Source organism: Octodon degus, unplaced genomic scaffold, assembly GCF_000260255.1.
Source record: "Octodon degus isolate 3935 unplaced genomic scaffold, OctDeg1.0 scaffold00010, whole genome shotgun sequence".
NCBI lineage: Eukaryota > Metazoa > Chordata > Mammalia > Rodentia > Octodontidae > Octodon > Octodon degus.
In genome coordinates, this window is record NW_004524586.1 from 5,957,137 (window position 1) to 5,976,276 (window position 19,140).

The 19,140-nt window shown below is 50.2% G+C and overlaps 1 protein-coding gene across 4 annotated transcripts in view; it reads right to left on the minus strand.

The window, feature by feature from the left end:
• Positions 1-158: 158 nt before the first annotated feature.
• Positions 159-19,140, minus strand: part of Hps1 (HPS1, biogenesis of lysosomal organelles complex 3 subunit 1) — a 24,673-nt gene continuing 5,691 nt past the window's right edge. For all 4 annotated transcript variants that reach the window (XM_023708877.1, XM_023708875.1, XM_023708876.1 and 1 more), the window contains 17 exons: positions 14,497-14,634; positions 14,149-14,291; positions 13,111-13,219; positions 10,977-11,137; positions 10,319-10,424; positions 9,629-9,730; positions 9,412-9,481; positions 7,329-7,372; positions 6,049-6,216; positions 5,785-5,964; positions 5,240-5,295; positions 4,681-4,815; positions 4,531-4,596; positions 3,749-3,893; positions 1,779-1,892; positions 1,318-1,400; positions 159-861 (listed from right to left, as the gene is read on the minus strand). In XM_023708877.1, coding sequence (XP_023564645.1) covers positions 699-861; positions 1,318-1,400; positions 1,779-1,892; positions 3,749-3,893; positions 4,531-4,596; positions 4,681-4,815; positions 5,240-5,295; positions 5,785-5,964; positions 6,049-6,216; positions 7,329-7,372; positions 9,412-9,481; positions 9,629-9,730; positions 10,319-10,424; positions 10,977-11,137; positions 13,111-13,219; positions 14,149-14,291; positions 14,497-14,634 — 1,983 coding nt within the window. In that variant the 3' untranslated portion in view covers positions 159-698. The remainder of the gene's footprint in view (positions 862-1,317; positions 1,401-1,778; positions 1,893-3,748; positions 3,894-4,530; positions 4,597-4,680; positions 4,816-5,239; positions 5,296-5,784; positions 5,965-6,048; positions 6,217-7,328; positions 7,373-9,411; positions 9,482-9,628; positions 9,731-10,318; positions 10,425-10,976; positions 11,138-13,110; positions 13,220-14,148; positions 14,292-14,496; positions 14,635-19,140) is intronic.

Consider the following 19,140-nt stretch of genomic DNA (forward strand, 5'->3'; position numbering starts at 1 on the left):
AATTCAGGGGACACAATGACCAAGGGAAGGGGAATTGCTGGCCAGGGCCTGGAGCTCAGAGCCACAGCCCTGGACGTGAGCGTGCCTACACGAATCAGCACCCAGGGGCTTGTCAGCAGCAACAAACGGCCCAGAAGCACAGGAACTCAAGGCTTGGATAGGGCAGTAACCAACTTTTATTGGGTATATACCAGTGTTCGGTGATCCTCCTAACCAGGTGGTACCATTTGGAACAAGGGGAAAATGGGCCTGGCATTTTAAGGGAAGTTCAGAGCTGCAGAAGTAGCAGAAGGAGGAGGCAGGAGAGCTGGAATTCAAGCAGCCAACAGAGAGCCCTCCATCTGGGATAGGAAAAAGAGCCACCCCTCCTTGCAGAGCAGCAAAAGGGGAGGCTGGGGCCAGGGGAGTGTCCTTAGGCAGACTGAGCTCTGGGCACTTCCTCTCCTGGGAACACAAGTAGCTCTGAATGAGAAGCCACCACCATCTCACAGCCATGGCTGCTATCAAGACGAAGCCCATGACCTGCCTTTCCCTCCAGAGGGCAGGACTGGGGGCTTGCTGGTCGCCCACTTTGAGGTAGTCCAAGTGGACGCAAGGGCTGCTCTGAGGCCTGCACATATCCTTGGGAGGACGCTCTTGACAGGGAATATCCGAGGGGTTGGGCTGGAGAACGGGCTCACAGGCCTACTGTGCCCAGCTTAGGGCAGGGGCACATGGGAGGCCTCACCCAGGGTCCGGGCGAGCTGGCCAGCCTGCTGCACCAGCAGATCGGTGGGGATGACCGACAAGTGCAAGGCCAGCAGCTCGTAGCACCTGACGGCCTCAGTCGGGTGGCTCTTGCTGTAGTAGCGCAGGAGCTTCCTGGGGGAAATGGGAGGATGGAACTCAGGAGGAGCAAGGCTGTGGCACTTCTGAGGCAGGGCCTTTCCTGGCCAGCCAGTCAAGGGCTAATCTCTTGGTCCTCTCACGGCCCTAGCTGCTCGACCCTGTCGCTGCTCCTGATGATCCCGTTCCTCTCTTGGAGCACAACTTTCACATGGCTAAGCATCCTACCTAGGGGAGCCAGGAGCGAAGCTCTGGGCCCACTCGTGCATCTCATGCTGCCAAGGCAGAGCCAAATGCAGCACAAGCAGGACACAGACCTGCTCTCTGGGGCTTCCTAGCCCCGTGGGACGCTGGCCAGCCTGTGAGAGGCCCCCATCCTGGGCTTCCAGCTTTTGGGTGGGGCATTCCTGGAGGAGATACTTCCTCTTGGGGGTCTGTCTTCATTACCACACCTGGAGTGTGCAGTGCCCCCACATGGTGAGTCCGAATCACCTGTAGTAGTCGCCTCCCAGCACACCAATGGGAACCGAGTCATCAGAGAGGACAGGCACCTCGATCATCTGGAGTTTGGAGCCCTGTGGAGGGGAGAGAATGGGGAGGCGGTGCATGTGGTGAGGAACGCGGGCCTGAGGGAGACAAACCGGGTCGAGCCTGGCACGGCCCTGTGGTGTGCTCGGTGCTTCACACAGGAAGGTGATGACACTGGGGCGTGATCTCAGTGAGGACATGAGTCCATTGTTCTTGTTTACTTGGATGCTGCCTGGACAATGGCACAAGGCTGCCAGTGCGTGGGACCAAAAAGTTAGATGTCAGAGTGACAGTGTGACATAGGTTCTGGGCCCCAGCCACTGTGTTGTCACACCAGGGACAGGAAGAGAAAACAGACAGACTAAACACTGTGCAGACAAAAGGAATCCTCAGGACCATCCTGCCCAGGGACCTGGCAAACCTACCATGTCATTCTCAAACCACAGGAAGTAGGAGCAGCAGAAGTCTCCATCACGGAACAGCAGTGTGGTGCAGCCCTTTTGCAGGTACCTGCGTGCCAGCTGGATCAGAGCCCAGACCTGGGGAAGGGGCCAGCATTTAGCAACCCTGCAAGAACCCCACAGAAGCTCCTCTGAGACCCAAAGGAAGCAAGGAAGGGAGCGAGGCACTGGGCTAGAACACTTCCAGAAGGATAGAGGGACAGATGGGTCCCCCTTTAGCCACTGTAAGGATAAAACGCCTAACTGCACTGTATATACACGTCACAGATTAGAAAACTGACCTTTCAGGCTATCAACTAGCCAAAGCTGCTCTAAATAAGTATGGTGGTAGGAGACCAAGGTGTGGCCACTCAGCAAGGCCCTCTGCCCTCCCAACTCAGCCCTCCCGGGGGTAACACACAGGTCCACACCAGGAGCTGAGAAGCGTGTTGGAACACAGACACCCAGAGCCAGGCATGCCCTCTGCTCTGTGGGTCAAGTACAAAGCCTGAATGAAGAGTGGACCGGAGGGGACAGCTGCCTTAGGTTCCCCTCTCCCGGGGATGCTGTCTTACCTTAGCAGCACCTGCAATGAGGCTGTGAAAGACGCCCAAGGAAGACAGCCTGATGCTCAGCTGTCCCCTCACGTTAGGACTGGGACAGACCTGTGGGCACTCTCACTAACAGCCCTAGTGCGAGGGAAGGAGGGCTCATCCCACACCTGATCACAGTACACTAATTATATCCAGACACAGATACATGGATTGGCCGTATTTTAGCAGAAGGCGACTTGAGCACGTGCACCTAACAACACGCCTCCCACTGGCTTAGCAATTCCAGTTCCTGGAATCTCTATTGAGAACATAATCAGGGATAAGAATTCAGGTGAATGCACAACAGGTGTGTACTGAAGAATTATTTGTAACAACAAAAGCACACAGATAATCTAAAGGTTCAGACACTAGGAAAATAGCTCCATGAATCACGTTACAGTTCCATGATGGACTATCATAGAGTTGTTAGAAATCACGTAATGGAAGATTTGCTGGCATGAGGACCTGAAGTGAAAACGTGGCAAACACAACTGGACACAGAGTGAGCAAAGCGCAAGCAAGTGCATACACAGCAACAAACGCGACGTGTCGGACAGCCTGCCTGTCTCCACAGGGAAGGGCGAGGCCGTGGTCGGCGGTGACAAGGGCACAAGCGTGCTCTGAGCTGTATCTGTCCTTTGTGCCACACAGTTACACTAAATATGTGACATGTGCCACCTCATCATCTCTACCGTAATACAGCAGCTGTACGGTAAGGCAATCCTGTTGTTTCCTGTGGCAGCTACTAAGAGGCAGATACTGGTTTCTAACACAAGCTTCCTGGTCCCCAGCAGAACCGTTATCTGAATCATGACACGCTCGGCAGAAGCCCGGTGCGGCAGCACAAGCCTGAATCCCAGCAGCCAGGCAGTCTGAGGCCGGAGGGTTGCAAGGTCAGGCTCAGCCTGGGTAACATGGACATTGAGAAATACCCTGTCTCAGAAATAAATAAATATTAAATAAAATGAAGGAGAAGCATAGTTCAGTGCAAAGACCCTGGATTTAATAACCAGTACTGCAAAAAAAAGGTAAGGGAGGGAGGGAAAGAGGAAGGAAAGAAGGGAGTGGGGGAGTTACCTCTTTCCATGCCGAAACACCCAAACCAAAACAAACCAAACCAAGTTATCCATGAAAAACAGTCAATTAAATTAGAAGAAAAGAACTCCCAAGAATGCTTCCTCAGTGGAAGCCACCTAGCTTTGAATTCTGATGGTGTTCATGGTATAACTCAGTAGCACAGTACTGCCTAGCACGCTAGAGGCCCCGGGTTCCAACCTTGGTACCACAAAACAGAAAAACAAAGTTCCGACGCCCAAATGACCTGAGCTTGCAGGTCTTTCCATTTTAGCTAGGAACAGTTACCTTGGCTTTGATGAAGGCAGCCAGGGGACCTTTGCCCAGCTCTGACGAAGTCTTCTCACTGTGGCTGAGGGAAGGAGCCACCATCTGCCCTGTCGTGCGATCCACATAGATGAAATGCACCAAGCCTGGGAAGTCCTCCAGGTAGGTAACGGCCTGAGTTAAGGGGCCCAGAGAGCCAGGGACCATAGAGAGCAGGGCTCGGGAAGGGCAGTGGCACATGCAGAAGTCCTCCCTGGAGCCCCTTCACCAGTGTCCTGAGGACCTAAGGCACTGGAGACTGAGGCCTGGCATGTTGGCGCTTTTAGGACAGGAAAAGTGGCTTGAAATTCCCTGGCAAGTAAGTACTCAATAAAACTAGTGTTCATGATACCAGAGTCAAATAACTCTTGGAAATGATTCTTTGAACAGGGATACACGTTACTGTAGGCCATATCAGGGCCTTTACATGCTACAGGGTATTGTTACTATCCAAAGAGAATGGCCTGGGCCTCCTGAACCAGTCAGATCTTGGGAATGCCCAGCCTTCCCCCTAATACCTATTACCATTTTTATGGCTAGACAGGACTGGCCTGAAGGCTCTTTAGAGCTTTTATGAATTAACTTTGGGCAGGAGGATTTTTGGAACTCTGGCGTTAGTGTCCCAACCCATAAGCGATATGGGACACAATCTTCAATTCTTTTTCTTCAGAGAAAGAAACGGGTTGAAATCCTTTCTTCCTTCCCTAGAGCCTAGAGCCCTGGACACAGGCTTTCCTGGGGGGCGGAGCCAAGCATCAGGATATGACACCATGGTGACGTTCCTCTGGCTCTTCACCAACAGGAAGTCCTTCCAGTCCAGCAGTCTTTCTCTGCCAAGAGGGAAGGGGAAGTGCAGCAGCGGGGAGGGCCACCCTCCGCTCGCTCCTGCTCCGCCAAGGAGCCACTGCACTCACCGCATGAGCCTCTGGGCTCGGTCCTGCAGCTGCTGCGGCAGGCACGGGCCTCCCCTGCTGGGTGCTGCACTCAGGAAGCTGAGCTGGTAGATGGTGCAGAGCTGCCTCTTGAGCTTCCCACACACTTGGAGCAGCCTGGACACCAGGAGGTGACCACATCACAGCAGGACAGACACTGCGCTGGCCCGCGTGGCCACGTCCACCATGTACAACACACCCCTTCACTGGGCCAGAAGGCAGCTTCCCTGCTCTCCCCGGCATGGCACCTGGCTCTGGGGTACCTCTGCCAACCACTGATCTTGCTAACTTTCGCAGAGACCTGCTGGAGGCAGCCCCCAGGCAGCACTACATTGGGCTGTCTGGACACCAGGCGCCCTCACAGATCACCCGCGACTTCCAGCTCTGTCCCTGAAGCCTGTGGGCCGGCCCTCTGCTTTCCCTAGGTGTTGCTATACGTCAGCCCCTTCCTGGACTCCTCTCTTGCAGGCTGCAGGGATCTGTGGTCTGGAGACTTATCTGTCTCATCCCATGGACTCTTTTGTCAAGGGCTTCCACTTACTCTGATCCTAGTTCCGCTCTGGAAAAGGCCTTGGTCTTAAACTCCAGCCAGGTGCTCTGGAAGAAGGATGGGGAGTTACTTTCCACATGGTGTTTACACAGTGCGCTTCCAGGGCATCTCACCCAAGTTGGCTCCCAGTCTCAGTTCCTACCCCAGCACTGTGTGTCCTGTACGTCAGTGTGCAGCCCCTGGTGCCCAGGTGGAAAGTGACCCTGCAGGGAGGATGCCCCATGACATGCAGGTCACTGGTCTTTAGGGTATCATCACTCTAGACTTTGGCATTGCTACTCATGAATGAGCCAGCTAATCTCGGCTAAATTACAACTTACCCAAGCCTCAGTTTCTTCCTCTAAAAAAATGGGAATTACAATTTACATTCTATTAAACTCACATAAAGTGCTCTGAAAACTTGGAGTGTGGCTACTCAGTTTTGTTTACATAATGAGGAAAACAAGAATCCCAGTTCTGTGAGAAGTGAGGACAGAACCCAGAGCTACCGGCCTCTCATCTGCTAGGTATTAACTGCCCCACAGCCTAGGGCCCACCTGGATCTCCTGCCCCCCTCGACTCTTGACGAACTTGTCCATCCTCTGGCGCAGATCTCCCACAAGGGGCAGGGACCGCAGGGCGTTCCCAGCCCCCTGGCCCTCCTTCAGCTTCTTCTCCAGGAGAGAAAAGCCATCCAGCAGCTGGTACAGAGCCAGGGCCAGCGGCGTGCTGGAGCTCTGCAGGCAAGAGCAGAGAGCAGATGGAGCGGGCAGCCAACAGCGTCAGGGCCCGAGCACCCCTAGGGCAGGGGAGGCCCGTGCCTTGGTAAGGAGCACCATGGTGATCCCTGGCCACAGCGGCAGGCAGTACATGGTGTGCGGCACCAAAGGGCAGTAGCTGTCCTTCACAGTGGCATCCAGGAAGATCCTTCTGGGACAAGACGGCACTGGGGAACGGGCAGCCAGCGTCTGGAGGGTGTCCTCAGCTACCTGCAGAGGAAGCACTGTCAATAGGTGGGCAAGGAGAAGAGCCTTCTGGACCCCACCCCAAGTGGGATCTGTCCCTTCCCTGCTCTACCCCGGCACTCTGGGGAACAGATGTGTTTAGTGAGAGAAATCCCGGTTCTTAGACCCCTTCAGCTTGACCTGTCCTGGCAGCTGTAGTCCCTGCAGTCCATCTGGTCCCCGCTTACCCTGGGCCTTTCTGCCCAGTCACAATTACGGTTCAGGCAGTGCAGTGGGAAAGTGGCAGAGCAGGTGCGTGGGGAGCCCAGGAGGGACGGAGAAGGAGGACAGAGACACTGGGGCTGGGGAGAGGCTCCCTGCCCCACCTTCAACGGGAGGAACGCATTTGAGTTCAATATGCTCATCACTTCAGGTGCCTCAGAATGTCCTGACCGCCCCTCAACTGGAGGTGCTAAGGTAAAAACAGCTAAGTGAGTAAGACACCAGCCTAAGTGAGAGCTCTGAGAAACAGCATTTGAGAGGAGAGAAAAAAAAAGAGAGAATTAAGGAAATAAGTACGGATGCCACAAAAATTTCTCTATAAGGATGCGACTCCAGTTATACGTAACATACATACAAAACTGCAAACAATGAACCACTTGTTCTGAGGATTTGATAGTGACATATGCATCGATGGCCTCTTGAATAATCCTTAAAACTCGTACTGCTGAAGACAACTTTGTAAATGGCAAAATGTTGGAGTAAAACAGTATAATGAAGTACGTTAAGATCCACAACATGCGTGTACATACCCAGGAGGGGCACATGGGCTGTGGATAAAGTCATAAAGAAGTGGAAGGAAACATCCAAAACTGCTCATTTCACTTTTAGGGTGGCACTAAGAGAAATTTTATTCCACTTTTTATATTTCCTGTATTTCTCACTTTTCCCTAAAATGTTTGTATAAGTTGGACTGTGATGCCCCAGAACACGGAGAGGGTGGGAGGTGGTGGGGTGTGGAGGGCCACTCTTACTCCCCAGCCTGTCCCCTCCACGCTGACCCACTCTGCAGGTGCAGGCAGGGGCAGCCACATGTGCGCCCAGCAGCTCCTCAGTGTCCACAGTCCCGGGTGCCCAAGGAGACCCAGGAGACTCACCTGTGGCGTGTCAGACGGCGCTGCCTCCAGCCAGATGGTGCTACCTGTAGGACAGGTGAAAATGTCACAGTGTAAGGTAAATGGCCCAGTAGCAGGTCTGGAAGCAGGAGCTGCCACCAGCTCAGCCAGAGCACCAGTGGGAGCAAAGGCACGTCACTAGGGCTTCAGCCCTAGAAAAGCCGTCCCTTCCCCAGCTGGCAAGCACAGGTAGGCACCGCAGTACCAGCCTATAGTACCCAGCCTAGAGGAGACAAGCTTCCCACAGCCGGCTATGGGTGGGAATGGAGCTCGTGGGCGTGCCTGGCAGCGGGGGCACTTTCCTCACACGCTGCCTTTAACTCCTTTCGCTCAGCCCCTGGGTCTGCCCTCTATTCCTTCAGGTCCTCCCTAGGAGCCAGCACACACGGTCTTAACGCCTTGTTCAGTTACTCAATCACCACTTTTACTGAGGACCGAGTCTGTACTAAGAACTGAGCTTGATTTCCTTCCTGCTTCACAGAAAAATACAGAAACCATCAATTACTTGAGACATTAGACATTTGTAAGGATAATATTCACTTAAATTTCATTGCAAATAACCTCATTTATAATCAGATTTCTCTGGGGAAAGTAAGTTCCTAAGTTTTGCAAAGCTGACTTAAAAATGGATTAGTGCTTTACTGAGACCCTGTTTCAAAGTGAAAAATAAAAAAGATCAGGAAGGTAGTGTGGTGCAAGTGCCCAGTGCTGGGGCTGGTGCGAGAGGTGAACACAACTCATCAATCCGCTCCTGAGAATTCTGTGCACTGCACAGTATCATTTAAAGCTCTGGGGAATGAAAAGTGAAGCACCGAGAGCAAAGGCGCGGAGGAGGGTCTTGATGAATGTGGAAGAAAGTGGCAAGCAGGAACTGCGGAGTCTGTCCACAGCTGTGCTGCTCCTTGCGCCTGGAGCTCACAGAGCTCAGAGAATGTGCTGCTGGCCACGCCTCTCCCCAGGAAAGGCATGGATAGGAGCTGGCACACCACCAAGGCTCCCGGCTCCTGGAACCTAGAGTTAGGAACATCGAACCCCAAGGCACTTCACCTTGGCTTAACATGAAGGTCATTGGAGAGCTTTTGAAAAAATTTTTCAGAGTCCTGTCACAATTCAAACAATTACATTAGAATCTCGGAGCCCAGACGCAGCTCATAGTTTTTAAAGATCTTCAGGTTGTGTCCAAGTGCACCTGGGGCAGGGACTCAAGTGCACCTGGGGCAGGGACTCTTCACATGGCAGTGGGTCCCATGCACCCACCTGGGCCCAGACGATGCCCCAGGTGCCCAGCCAAGGCTGGGGCTGCTTTCTAGGGAAGCCACTTAATAAACCTCCCTTCAAAACCATCCCCAAGAAGTTTCTCCCTTTCTACTTGGGTCCTCTTTTGTCTCTCAGATGGTGTGAGCCAAGAGCATCCTTTCTTTTATTCTAAGAACTTCAGAGACGCATAAGACATGCTCACAAAGATGAGGACAATCTGGATTTTGGCTTCTCTTCTTCTCTAAGCAACTCTGTGCATCTTTTAGTTAGCAACCTTTTGAATATTAATAGTTCATCTTTACTGTTTATCAATATACACTGGAAAAACAGGTTAAGGTATAAGTTAGAGATTAAATGCTTAGATTTCAAAATGTACCTGAAATCAAATGATTATTTAATTTTACTTAATGGCTTAATTATCTACAGAAAAGGATGCAGTTGAGACTATATATAAAGGGGAGTTCTAAAAAGAAATCACCTTGTCATAGAAAGTTTTATGGGGGCTGGGGAGATGGCGCAGAAGCGCTTGCCTGGCAAGCGCAAGGGCCTGGGTTCAATCCCTAGTTCTGCAACAAAAAAAAGAAAGTAAGTTTTATGGATTGCTCGAGCAGCCTTAGGAGTCCTAACATTCATGCCAGGGCTGGCAGAGAACAGGGATGCAGGTAACAGCTTGTGCTACAGGCATTTGGGCTCCCTGCTTGGCCCTTAGGAGATACCCAGAGAGCCACTGAACTGTTCGAAGCTGTTGTCTTGGCCACGTGTGGACATTTGCCCTCAGGCTGCCACCATTGCTGTCCCCAGGCCTCACCTGAGCTCTGCTCCCCAGGGGAAGGGGCTGGTGTGAAGTACTCCTCAGGCAGGGAGAAGCTGTCTGTGTCCTGCGGGAGAAGTGGCAGCTCAGGCCATGGGCCAAGGGCCAGGTGGGCCTCTCCCAGGTGGCTCAGGCCCCTGCTCTCCTGGGAAAATGCAGGTCACACAGCAAGACAGATCCACCCTCCGCACTGCACACAGGGTGTGGCACACACCGTCCCTGAAGAACTGTCCTTGGTTGGGCCTGAGGAGTGTGGGCTCCGGGGCTGCTGCACGGGGATGTTCTGGCTGCTCCGGGGTTTCCTGTGTGGGGGAGGCTTTGAGGACAGCAGAGACATCGGTTAGCGCACATCTGGCTTCTCTCTACCCATCCTCTGCTTCCCGACACATCACAGAGAAGCCCTCTGCCCTTCCAACCTATTCTACTGCCGGCCTAGGTCCTCAGACTTTCCAGGAAGGTTTCAATCCTAGGTGGTCCACTCTTTCTTCAGAGCCAGAGATTCCCTAAACCCAACACATTTCAAACCTGCACCTATGCCACTGATGACAATGTCCCCAGGTCAGTTAGCAGCGAGCCTTGATTCTGCCCAGGCACTGCTGGGAGTTATGTGGCTTGTGTTTTTAATCCCTCATAACACCTCAGTAAGGGCAACACCACCATTATTCCCACTGCAAAAAATGGAACCTCAACTCACATGGTAAAGTAGAGAAGTTAGGTTTCCAACGAGGACCAATTCCATAAATCTAGTTTTAACCACTAGACCACAGGCAATTCAAAATTCCCCTTCCACTGGTAAACACTATACCACTCCTTGGCCCAGATGTCCCCTGACAAGCTCAGCCCTCAGGGCCTGCCCACCACTCTCCAGCAGGTCTTCCCAGCCTTCTCCCTGCTGCCCAGACACCTGGGCAAGGTCATCCTCCTCCATGGTGCCCTTGCTGGGGTGCAGCTCCTGAACCAGGAGGATGAGAGCAAGGAGGTCGGCCGGACGTAGGGAGCTTGCACTGTGGCTGCGGAGACAGGAACAGGAAGCTGTTAGCCCTGCATGACGCCTCAAGCAGCGTCACGGAGTATGCAGCGGGCTGGCTATCTGCCCTTCCTGGAGCTAGGTATAAACAAAATTACATCAATTTTTAAAATAAAATTTGGTTGTGAAAAAATAAAACCACCACCAATGGGGAAAGCCCATAGAGTAGTAGGAACATACTCATACTCCTTACTGCGGACTCTACGAGGTGCTCCCGAAGGAAGTGCCTCAGAGAGGGGTGGGCGGGGAGGCAGAAAAAGTGAAGTCTGGGAACACTGCATGGAAGTAAAGGGGGTGCCTGGGCCAGGAGACCACGACTTCCAGGCAGAGGGCGTAAGAATGGCGTGGGTCGGGGGCCTGGCCCAGCTCAGCTCTTTAAGTGGCTGCTTCCGCAAAGCAGTCAGGCTCAGGTTGCTGTGGTTCGATCCCCACAACTCGAGCCAGCCAAACCTGCCCTGAAGGCATTCAGAGCAAAAAAAAAAAAAAAAAAAAATCCTTAAGAATGGCGTGGGTGGGAGGCTGGGGCGCAGCTCACCTGGAGTAGAAGGCCAGCAGCTTGGAGTGCACAAGCAGGAAGGCATGCAGGACCTCTTCAGCGCCCCGCGAGGGACTGCAATTGATGGCCTGGACCACGTGCCGCTCCAGCGTCTCTATACACAGCTCACAGAGCTGCGGGTGGACCAGCCGCTCCACGGCCTGGTCAAATGAGGAAGCCCGTTACCCAGCACCTTCGTGTCCTGCAGCCTGGGGCGGGTGGGCACATTTGCTCCAGTCTGCCCTGAGCTCACGCTGGGGGTCAGGTGTGTCGGAGCGCAGAGACCATGACTGGCACGGCCTCAGCCTGCCTGGGCTCACAGCCGGGTGGGCAGACTTCAGTGGATGAGGCAGCCGAAACCAAGCCAACCACGCTATGTGCTCGGTAAGAATGTACATTGCTAAGCTAGAGACAAATAGCGGAGACCTACTTGGGTAGGGTGCTCAGAGAGTGTCCCCGAGGAGGTGAGCTCTAAACTGGTATCTAAGGAACTGGAAAGTCTGCCAAAGAAAGAGAGGAAGAACATAGCAAGCACAGCAAAGAGCAAGCGCAAAGGCCTGAGGTCTGTAATTTAGAGCGTCACTGTTCAGAACGCAGAGGATGAGTCCTATGCATAATTTAATAATTTCTAGGAAAAAGAAACAGGTGAAATTGTCTAATATACCTGAAGTGTCACCAACATATAAAAAAGCATTACTCTGATATTTTACATTCCTTTCTGTTCTAAGTCATCAAAATTTGGTGCATATGTACAGCATAACTTAACTTGGATGAGCTACATTTCAAGTACTCAGAAACAACACATAGCTAAAGACGAACACGCCGGGCAGGGCTAAACATTCAGCTTTTCTGAAACAGAGAAATCCCACATGAGCGATGCACGAGAGTGAGAATGAGAGAGGCTGGAGGTGAGGCTCAGGAGACAGGCGGCGACAGTCACACGGGCCTGGTGGGCCGGGGAGGAGTCCAGATTTCACCCTAACTGCATCAGGTCACTTCCGGCTAGAAGGCTTTCCTGCTGTCCCAGAAAGAGCCAGCCACTCTATCCTCTGTGCTACTGTGGACGTGGCACGTGAAGCCCAGCGTGGCATCTGGAACGCCCCTTCCACTTTTGGTGTTCACAGCGGGCTGAGCTCTCTCAAGGACAGGGTTTGGGCCTTCATCCCTCAGGGTCTGGGGCGCCTCTTATTATACAGCGGGTAGCGCATGTTTCCTGGATTGGGCAGTGATTTCCTGACTTCCTGACTTCCAGCCATGGTGGCTTATTTTCTTGTGCATCAGACTTCCTTCTCATCTTTTTTCCCCTGTTCTCCTCCTCTTGCCCTTTCCCTTTCTCCTCTTCTTTTTCCACCCACTCTCCTCCTCCTTCTTCAAAAAGCATATGCAGATGTATTAAGCAGAACCAAGAGAATCTCCTACTCAGACAGGAGTGCGGGTTTTCAAGGGTGACACCAACTTCTTTAATTGCAAGCCCACTTCTTTTTCAGGTTAGTCTGTCCCTTAAAGCAGCGGTTTCAAGGTGTGACTCTGGGATGGGCACCTCAGCATCATATGGGTATCTACCAGAAATGCAGACTCTAGCGCCCCGAGCTTAGACCCACTGAATGAGAAGCTCTGAGGGTGGGCCCTGAGGGCATGCACTGCACAAGCCCTCTGATGACTGGTGGGCACTGCTCCACAGTGAGAATTTGAGTCTGCCCCACACGGGTCACGGCAGTGCTGCTGCCAAAGTCACTCCAGCTCGTCATCCCAGTCGGCCCTGGAAGGGGCAGGTTTAGCTCCTGAAGGTGCTGCTGGCTGGGGACTGTTTGCTGGCTGTAGTGCAGGGATCCCTCACTCAGGGCAACGCTGCCTTTAGTGCCGCTTCTGCTCACCGCCTTCTACCCTAGTTTTGGTTTGCTCCATCTTTCCTGGGGTGGGAAGCAAGCTTAAAGGCACTATCTCCAGAGTTCTGTAATCTACAGTGATTCCTAACACTGCACTGAAAAGTCAGTTTTACCGGGCCACCATATGACCAGAAAGGACAATTCTGCTTGTGCCCCTACTCATAAAGATCAAAACATGGTCTTCAAGCTGGCAGCTACCCCTTCTAACCCAACCCTTCCCAGGCCTGAGGCCTTGGTACCCCAGTCACCTCCACAGCGAAGCTTTGCTCCTCCTCCCGAAGGCGGCTGTAGGTCCACAGCAGGCTCTGGAAGTGAGCCCACACCTGGGCCCTCTGCTCCAGGTCTGGAGGCCTCAGCCTGAGGCAGAAACACAGACAGAGGCATGTGAGAAAGCCGGGTACTTCCGACCAACCCAAAGATCTTATCCCAGGCCAGCATCGGACCTAGAGAGCTCAGTAACATCACTGTGTGTTTGTGGGAGAGCCCCGAGCAGAGGGGGGCTGTGCTTCATGTGTGCCCTGGCTGAGCAGCACGGGCAGGAACCAGGGGTCAGGCCACTGGGTAAAAGATGAGAGCAAGATAAAAGGAGCCAGGACGGTTCCTGCATTTTCTGTGCCTCTCATGTCCTCCACAGATCCCTCAAAGCAGATAATGCTGTCTTGCTATGAGGGGCAAACACAAGGGCACAGCCCTCTCTAACACTGACAGACCTGGAAAGACGAAAGTGACTTGTATAAGGGGCATTCACTGCCTGTAGCATGCGCCACCAACACTGTGAGAGCTACAACTCAAGACAGGACGCCTGCACGTATAGGAAGTGCCTCACTGTGGGTGCTCACTCGTGTTGCTTTGCTCAGGGTGTCAGGATAGGGTCGGAGAAGGCTTCTGGGGCCACGCCCTTCAGGAAGGGTCACCAGAGTAGATATGCATGGGAACGTGTCTTTCCAAAGGGAGAGTCCAGGGCAGCTCTGAGGAGCCAGACAGGACTGGCTCAGGCCTGGCTGGTAGTGACAGACCACTGAGGTTGGCCGTGGGCAGAGAGCATAATGGGGATGCTGAGCTCAGGCCAGATGCTGCCGCTGACCAACTGGCTATCTCTGGGCAAAGTTATTTACCCTGAGAGGCTCGAAAAGACAGTTTTCACAGCTCCTTTGAGCTCTGATTCTTAGATCCAGGGACACAGTGAGGGCAGAGTATGCAAATGCGGCTTCACTGAGGCCGAGCAGAGGCTCACTGGCCCTAAGGCCACACCCAGCAAGACCCAGCGACCAGCCTTGGAGACTCACTCCTTTCGGATGAGCTGGGCGTCCATAGTAACTAGCCCGAAGTGCACCTCAAACAGGTACTTGAGCACACACAGCTTACGCCGGAGGTCCGCTTCGCTCTCAGTGTGGTCTCCATTGATGGCGATGAACAGGCATTCTCCAAACTGTGGGCACAGCGGGCGGCGTCAGCCAGGCATTGTAGCGCCCCCTCCACCTGCCTCGATCTCCTCGGAGAACTATGCCAGAGGCTCTGACGCTGTGCAGTTCCTGCCTTCCACAGCAGTCTGTAGTCCAAGACGGGGGACAGGCACACAGAGGCCCCATGGAGGAGGAGGAAGAGGGATGTGGCCCACAGGCCCACACACTCACCAAGTGAAGGACGTGCAGATAGTCACCATTTTCTGTGGAGAAGCAGGTATATGTGTCTGAGAGTTTCTCCAGCATGGTTACGGAGGAGATGATGACTGGAGCCAGGAGCGTGCTGAGCAGGTCCTCCACGGCAGGGGGCTGCAAGAGGGGAAGAGCACCATGCTCAGGGCAGGTCAGGTGCGTGGCCAGAGGAATAAGCCACACGTGGACCACGCCATCAGGGAGCTCCACACTGGCAGACCTGCCTGGGAGGGGATCCCTGTCCTGAAAGGGAGGGGACAAAAAGAGGCTCTATCTACACTTTGAGGGGCAGCTCGGAAGGCTGGGGTCAGCCTGTTAACCACTATTCAGGATTTGAATCTGGAAACAAATAGTAACTATTCACCACATTTCACAGTGGCCTATTTAGAGCGTTTAATGGAGAACTTACCTGCTCTAAGGAAGACTGCAACATGAACCAAAATCCGTGTCATTTTTTTGGTCATAAACTACTTTGGAAGATTTATTCTAAGAAAAATGATCAGAGATAGAAACAGATATATTCACTACAATACAATTCACAGCTGCAAACAACTGGAAAAAATGTATAGTATCAAAGACATAAATTACATTTAAATGATAACTCTATATAGCTATTCAAAATACTAGTGTTTCAATGACAAAGAAAATTCCTTTGACATAGCTGTTATTTTATAAAGGATGCTAAAAATGTATATATAAAAACAAGGTATTGAAAGGATATGAAGAAAGTTAAATGGCTGAAGCGATCACTTCTAGGGAATGTAAGCGATTTCTTTCTGGTTTTTAAATGTTTCTTTTAAATTATTCTTCTCATTTTCCACAACAAGGATACACTCACTTTAATAAACTCTTCTTCCATCCATTCTCATTTCCTTCAAAGGAAGTAAAAAAACAACTAAACAAAAATAAAATTTGCTGTGAATCTGCAAATCCACTCGGAAAGCCAGCAGAATGGCTACAACTCCAGTTCTCAGTACTGGCGTGAAAAGAATGGGAGAAACATCTGATCCCGCTCAGGGTGACAGGAGGAGACACAAAGGGAGAAGCAAGGAGCTGCCTCCTCCCTTGGAGCCGGTGAAATCCATCAGGATTTAGCTAAAGAGCTAAAAAACTGTTGGTAGTGGAATTTTGGGTCATTTAAAATTATTTTACTGCACTTCCAAATTTTGCACAATTAAGTTATTTATGTGACAAGGAAAAAAATGTGTGGCATACCTAAAAAATAAACACCTCTTTCCTTCACACTACTCATTCAGAGCTTAAAAAAAAAAATCAAAATTTGTTCCTATATCGGGCTTTTTCCAAATAAGAAGGGCAACACCACCAAATACTTTGCTTCTTCAACTGATCTAGTTGCCGTAAGGGCTCTGGAATGGACTGTTATTTAAAATGTAGATATACTGACTTCTAAAAAATAAAAGGGCCTGAGATAGGTCTGATTTTTAGCTTAAATAAAATCACTCCAACGTCTGCCCATGGCCCCTGGATCAGAATATCAGCGGTGCTGCTGGGGGAAGAACCTGCTGGACCGAAGCGGCTCAGTGGAGCGGAGGCCCACGCAGCAGGCGGGGACCGCGGCAGCCAGCTCCACGGTGCCGCTGCAGAGACACAAGGACTCCCCCTGCTGCGTCCTTCATACAAATTTCTCTAGCTCAAATTAATCTAAAAAAATCAAAATACAGTGGTCCCTCACTTATCACAGAGGTTACATTCCAGACACCCCGTGATAAGTCCAAATCAGTGAAGTAGCGATCTTGTATTTATTTTAGTACTTATATATACTTTAAGGCTTTATAAACCCTTCCCACACTCTTATAAAAATCTTTCCTACACTTTTAAAATCACTTCTAATGTTCTTAGCCATTTACTAAACTCATAAACCTATGTAATTTGAACAACATATGTATACTGTAAGGTACTGCAAAATCCCGCAACATAGCAAAAAATCTGTAATAATTTAGATTAATATTTTTTGAAAATCTGCGAAACAGCCAAAGTTGACTTGTGAGATAGCGAGGGACTACTGTACGTTACTGCTTTAAAATGCAGAGTGGAGATCATACAAGTGCAACGACAACTTTTTTCTGGGTAATAAGTTGGATGTAAATTAAAACAAAACCCTTCAATCTATGCCTCACACCATATTCAAAAGTTCAAAACAGATCATGAGGCCTAAAAGAAAACCCCCAAACTATGCAACTTCCACACAAAGCAGAGAAAGCTCTTCGTGTAGGGTTAGGCCACGACTTCTTAGGTAAGACACCAAAAGCATGATCTATAAAACCATAAATGGAAAATTGGAATCACCAAACTAAGAATTGCTGCTCTTTGCAAGATGTTCTTAAGATAATGCAAAGACGTGTCACAGAAGAAATTACCTGCAAAGGATATCTTTAATAAAAGACTTGCATTCGGCTGCCGCCCCTCCCTTTTTGCTTTTGTTGTTTTCCACGGCCATGAACTGCTGCCCTCTGCCATGTGCCACTCTGCCTTGGAGCCTGCAGATTATGGACTGAAACCTCCACAACCTGATCTCGCTACGCATGCTGGCCCTTGAGCTCACTTTATAGCCCAAGCTGGTCTCAAGCTCACAGGAGTCTGCCTGCCTCACCCTCCTGAGTGCTGAGATTACAAGCATGCGCCACCAAGGCTGGCTGTCTTGGTTCATTAAAAGGGGATGAACGGCTTCCGCCCACCAGTAGCTTCCTCTACGCCTACCTGCTTGAAGGCAGACCACTTATGATGGTCTGAGTTCTCTAAGAACTGAGCCAAATGAAACCTTCCCTGTTTTAAATAGAAAGTGCTGGATATTTTGTCTTAATGATGGAAAAGTGACCAAATGATCCTACATATTATCTTGTATTACTAAAGATTCTGTTTCCATAACTATAAACTTATTTTGGCTAATTATTCTACTAAGAAATAAATCCTATTTATTTATTTATTTATTTATCAGTACCGGGGAATCGAACTAGGGACCTTGAACTTTCCAAGCAGGCATTTATGCTACTGAGCTGTCTCCCCAGCCCAAGAAACCCTTTTACAGACATCACCTCTTCACTGACTTATCTCAGAAGACTTTCTCTTCCAAACATACAAAATATATAAGAAAATGGGAAGCAACATTAAATTATTTCAAGACAAATGTGTTCATAGAAATTAAGGAGCTTTCTTATTAACCTAATTAGGCAATATGAACAAAAACAAATGTTAGTGCAAAAGCTAGTTCGGTCATGCTGTATTTGTCACTTTTTTGTTTTTACAAAAATTTTTGAGAATTGTACATTTCGTTAGCTGCAAATTATTGGTGTGAAGAAATCAGCAGAAACCTCAGAAATCTGCAAACTATACAAATAATCTGGTTGAAGTTGATCATTAGGATACAGACTTTCTTTTTCAGAAGAAATATTCTGCATATCTTCTGTTCCATGTCTTACCTAAGCTGAGAATTCGGAACAGACAAGAGAAGAGGTTGAAGGGTTGAAGCTCATGACGCTAGCACAGCACAAAAGGGTGAAAGGCCACTGGGAGCCGAGTCTGATCCAAACTCCAAGAGGTCCCAGAAGGGCTGCCCCCAGCCGAGACCCCTCAGCACGAGAAAGCCTTTAAAACCCAACCCTGAACTGAAGCCTCAGGCTTCTTATTGGTAGAACCAGGAAGCAAGGATAAAGGACAAAGGAAGGACACCTGCGCAGGAATTCAGGCAGGTGACAGGGGAAGGACAGGGGAAGGTCCTGGTGGTCTCAATCTGAGCAATGAAATGGAGCATGGGCAGAACACGGGCCAGAGCCCGCATTCCTTACGGCAGAGTGTTTGATCGCCTTGAACACAGTCCTCTGAGCTATCTTTTAATCTCGAACCACACATTCCGGGAGGCTTGGGGCACGTGCAGAGGTGCAGCCACCTTGTACATACCTCTGGCCAATGACCCACCAGGAGGTATAGAAACAGAAATAGAAAATAAAATAAAATTGGAACAGAAATAGAATAGAATAAAAAATAGAATGGAAAAGAATAAAGTAAAATAGAAATAGAAAATAAATACTATCATATAGGTCATCAGTGTTAATATAAAATGTTCAAAAACAATAGTAATTTATTAACTAAATGAAGTGTAGGTGCTCCTGACCCAAAAGACCAGCATCAGGCTGTAGGTGAGTCAATATAAACAGCTTTGGAATATCTGAAATATTGTGGAACTCCAGCACTACAGATCTACCTTCTATTCTATTGGTATTATTATTAAAACGATCAACCGCCTGAATAGGCTATTACCATAATGCCAATGAAAAATGACTGTGCAAGTGAGGAAAACAGCCACTTAGGGAAAGCAGGCAAAATACAAATGGAAGGGAATTGCATTAACCCACTGTATATCTGAATCTACTGCAGCTCCAGTCACCACAAGGTGCACGACCATGTTAGAGGTAAAGGGTCACCCTGTGGTGCAGTCAGTCAGGCCTTAAGTATGACACGGAACAGAGCCCAGTGCTTCCATTTATCAATGCCTCATGGAGAAAGGGGTGTACTCTATTCCCTTACACCTAGTCTGGGCGTTTATCCATCACATTAAATTATATATAACTGTGTGAATCATATGCTTGAATGAATTAAAAAAAAAAA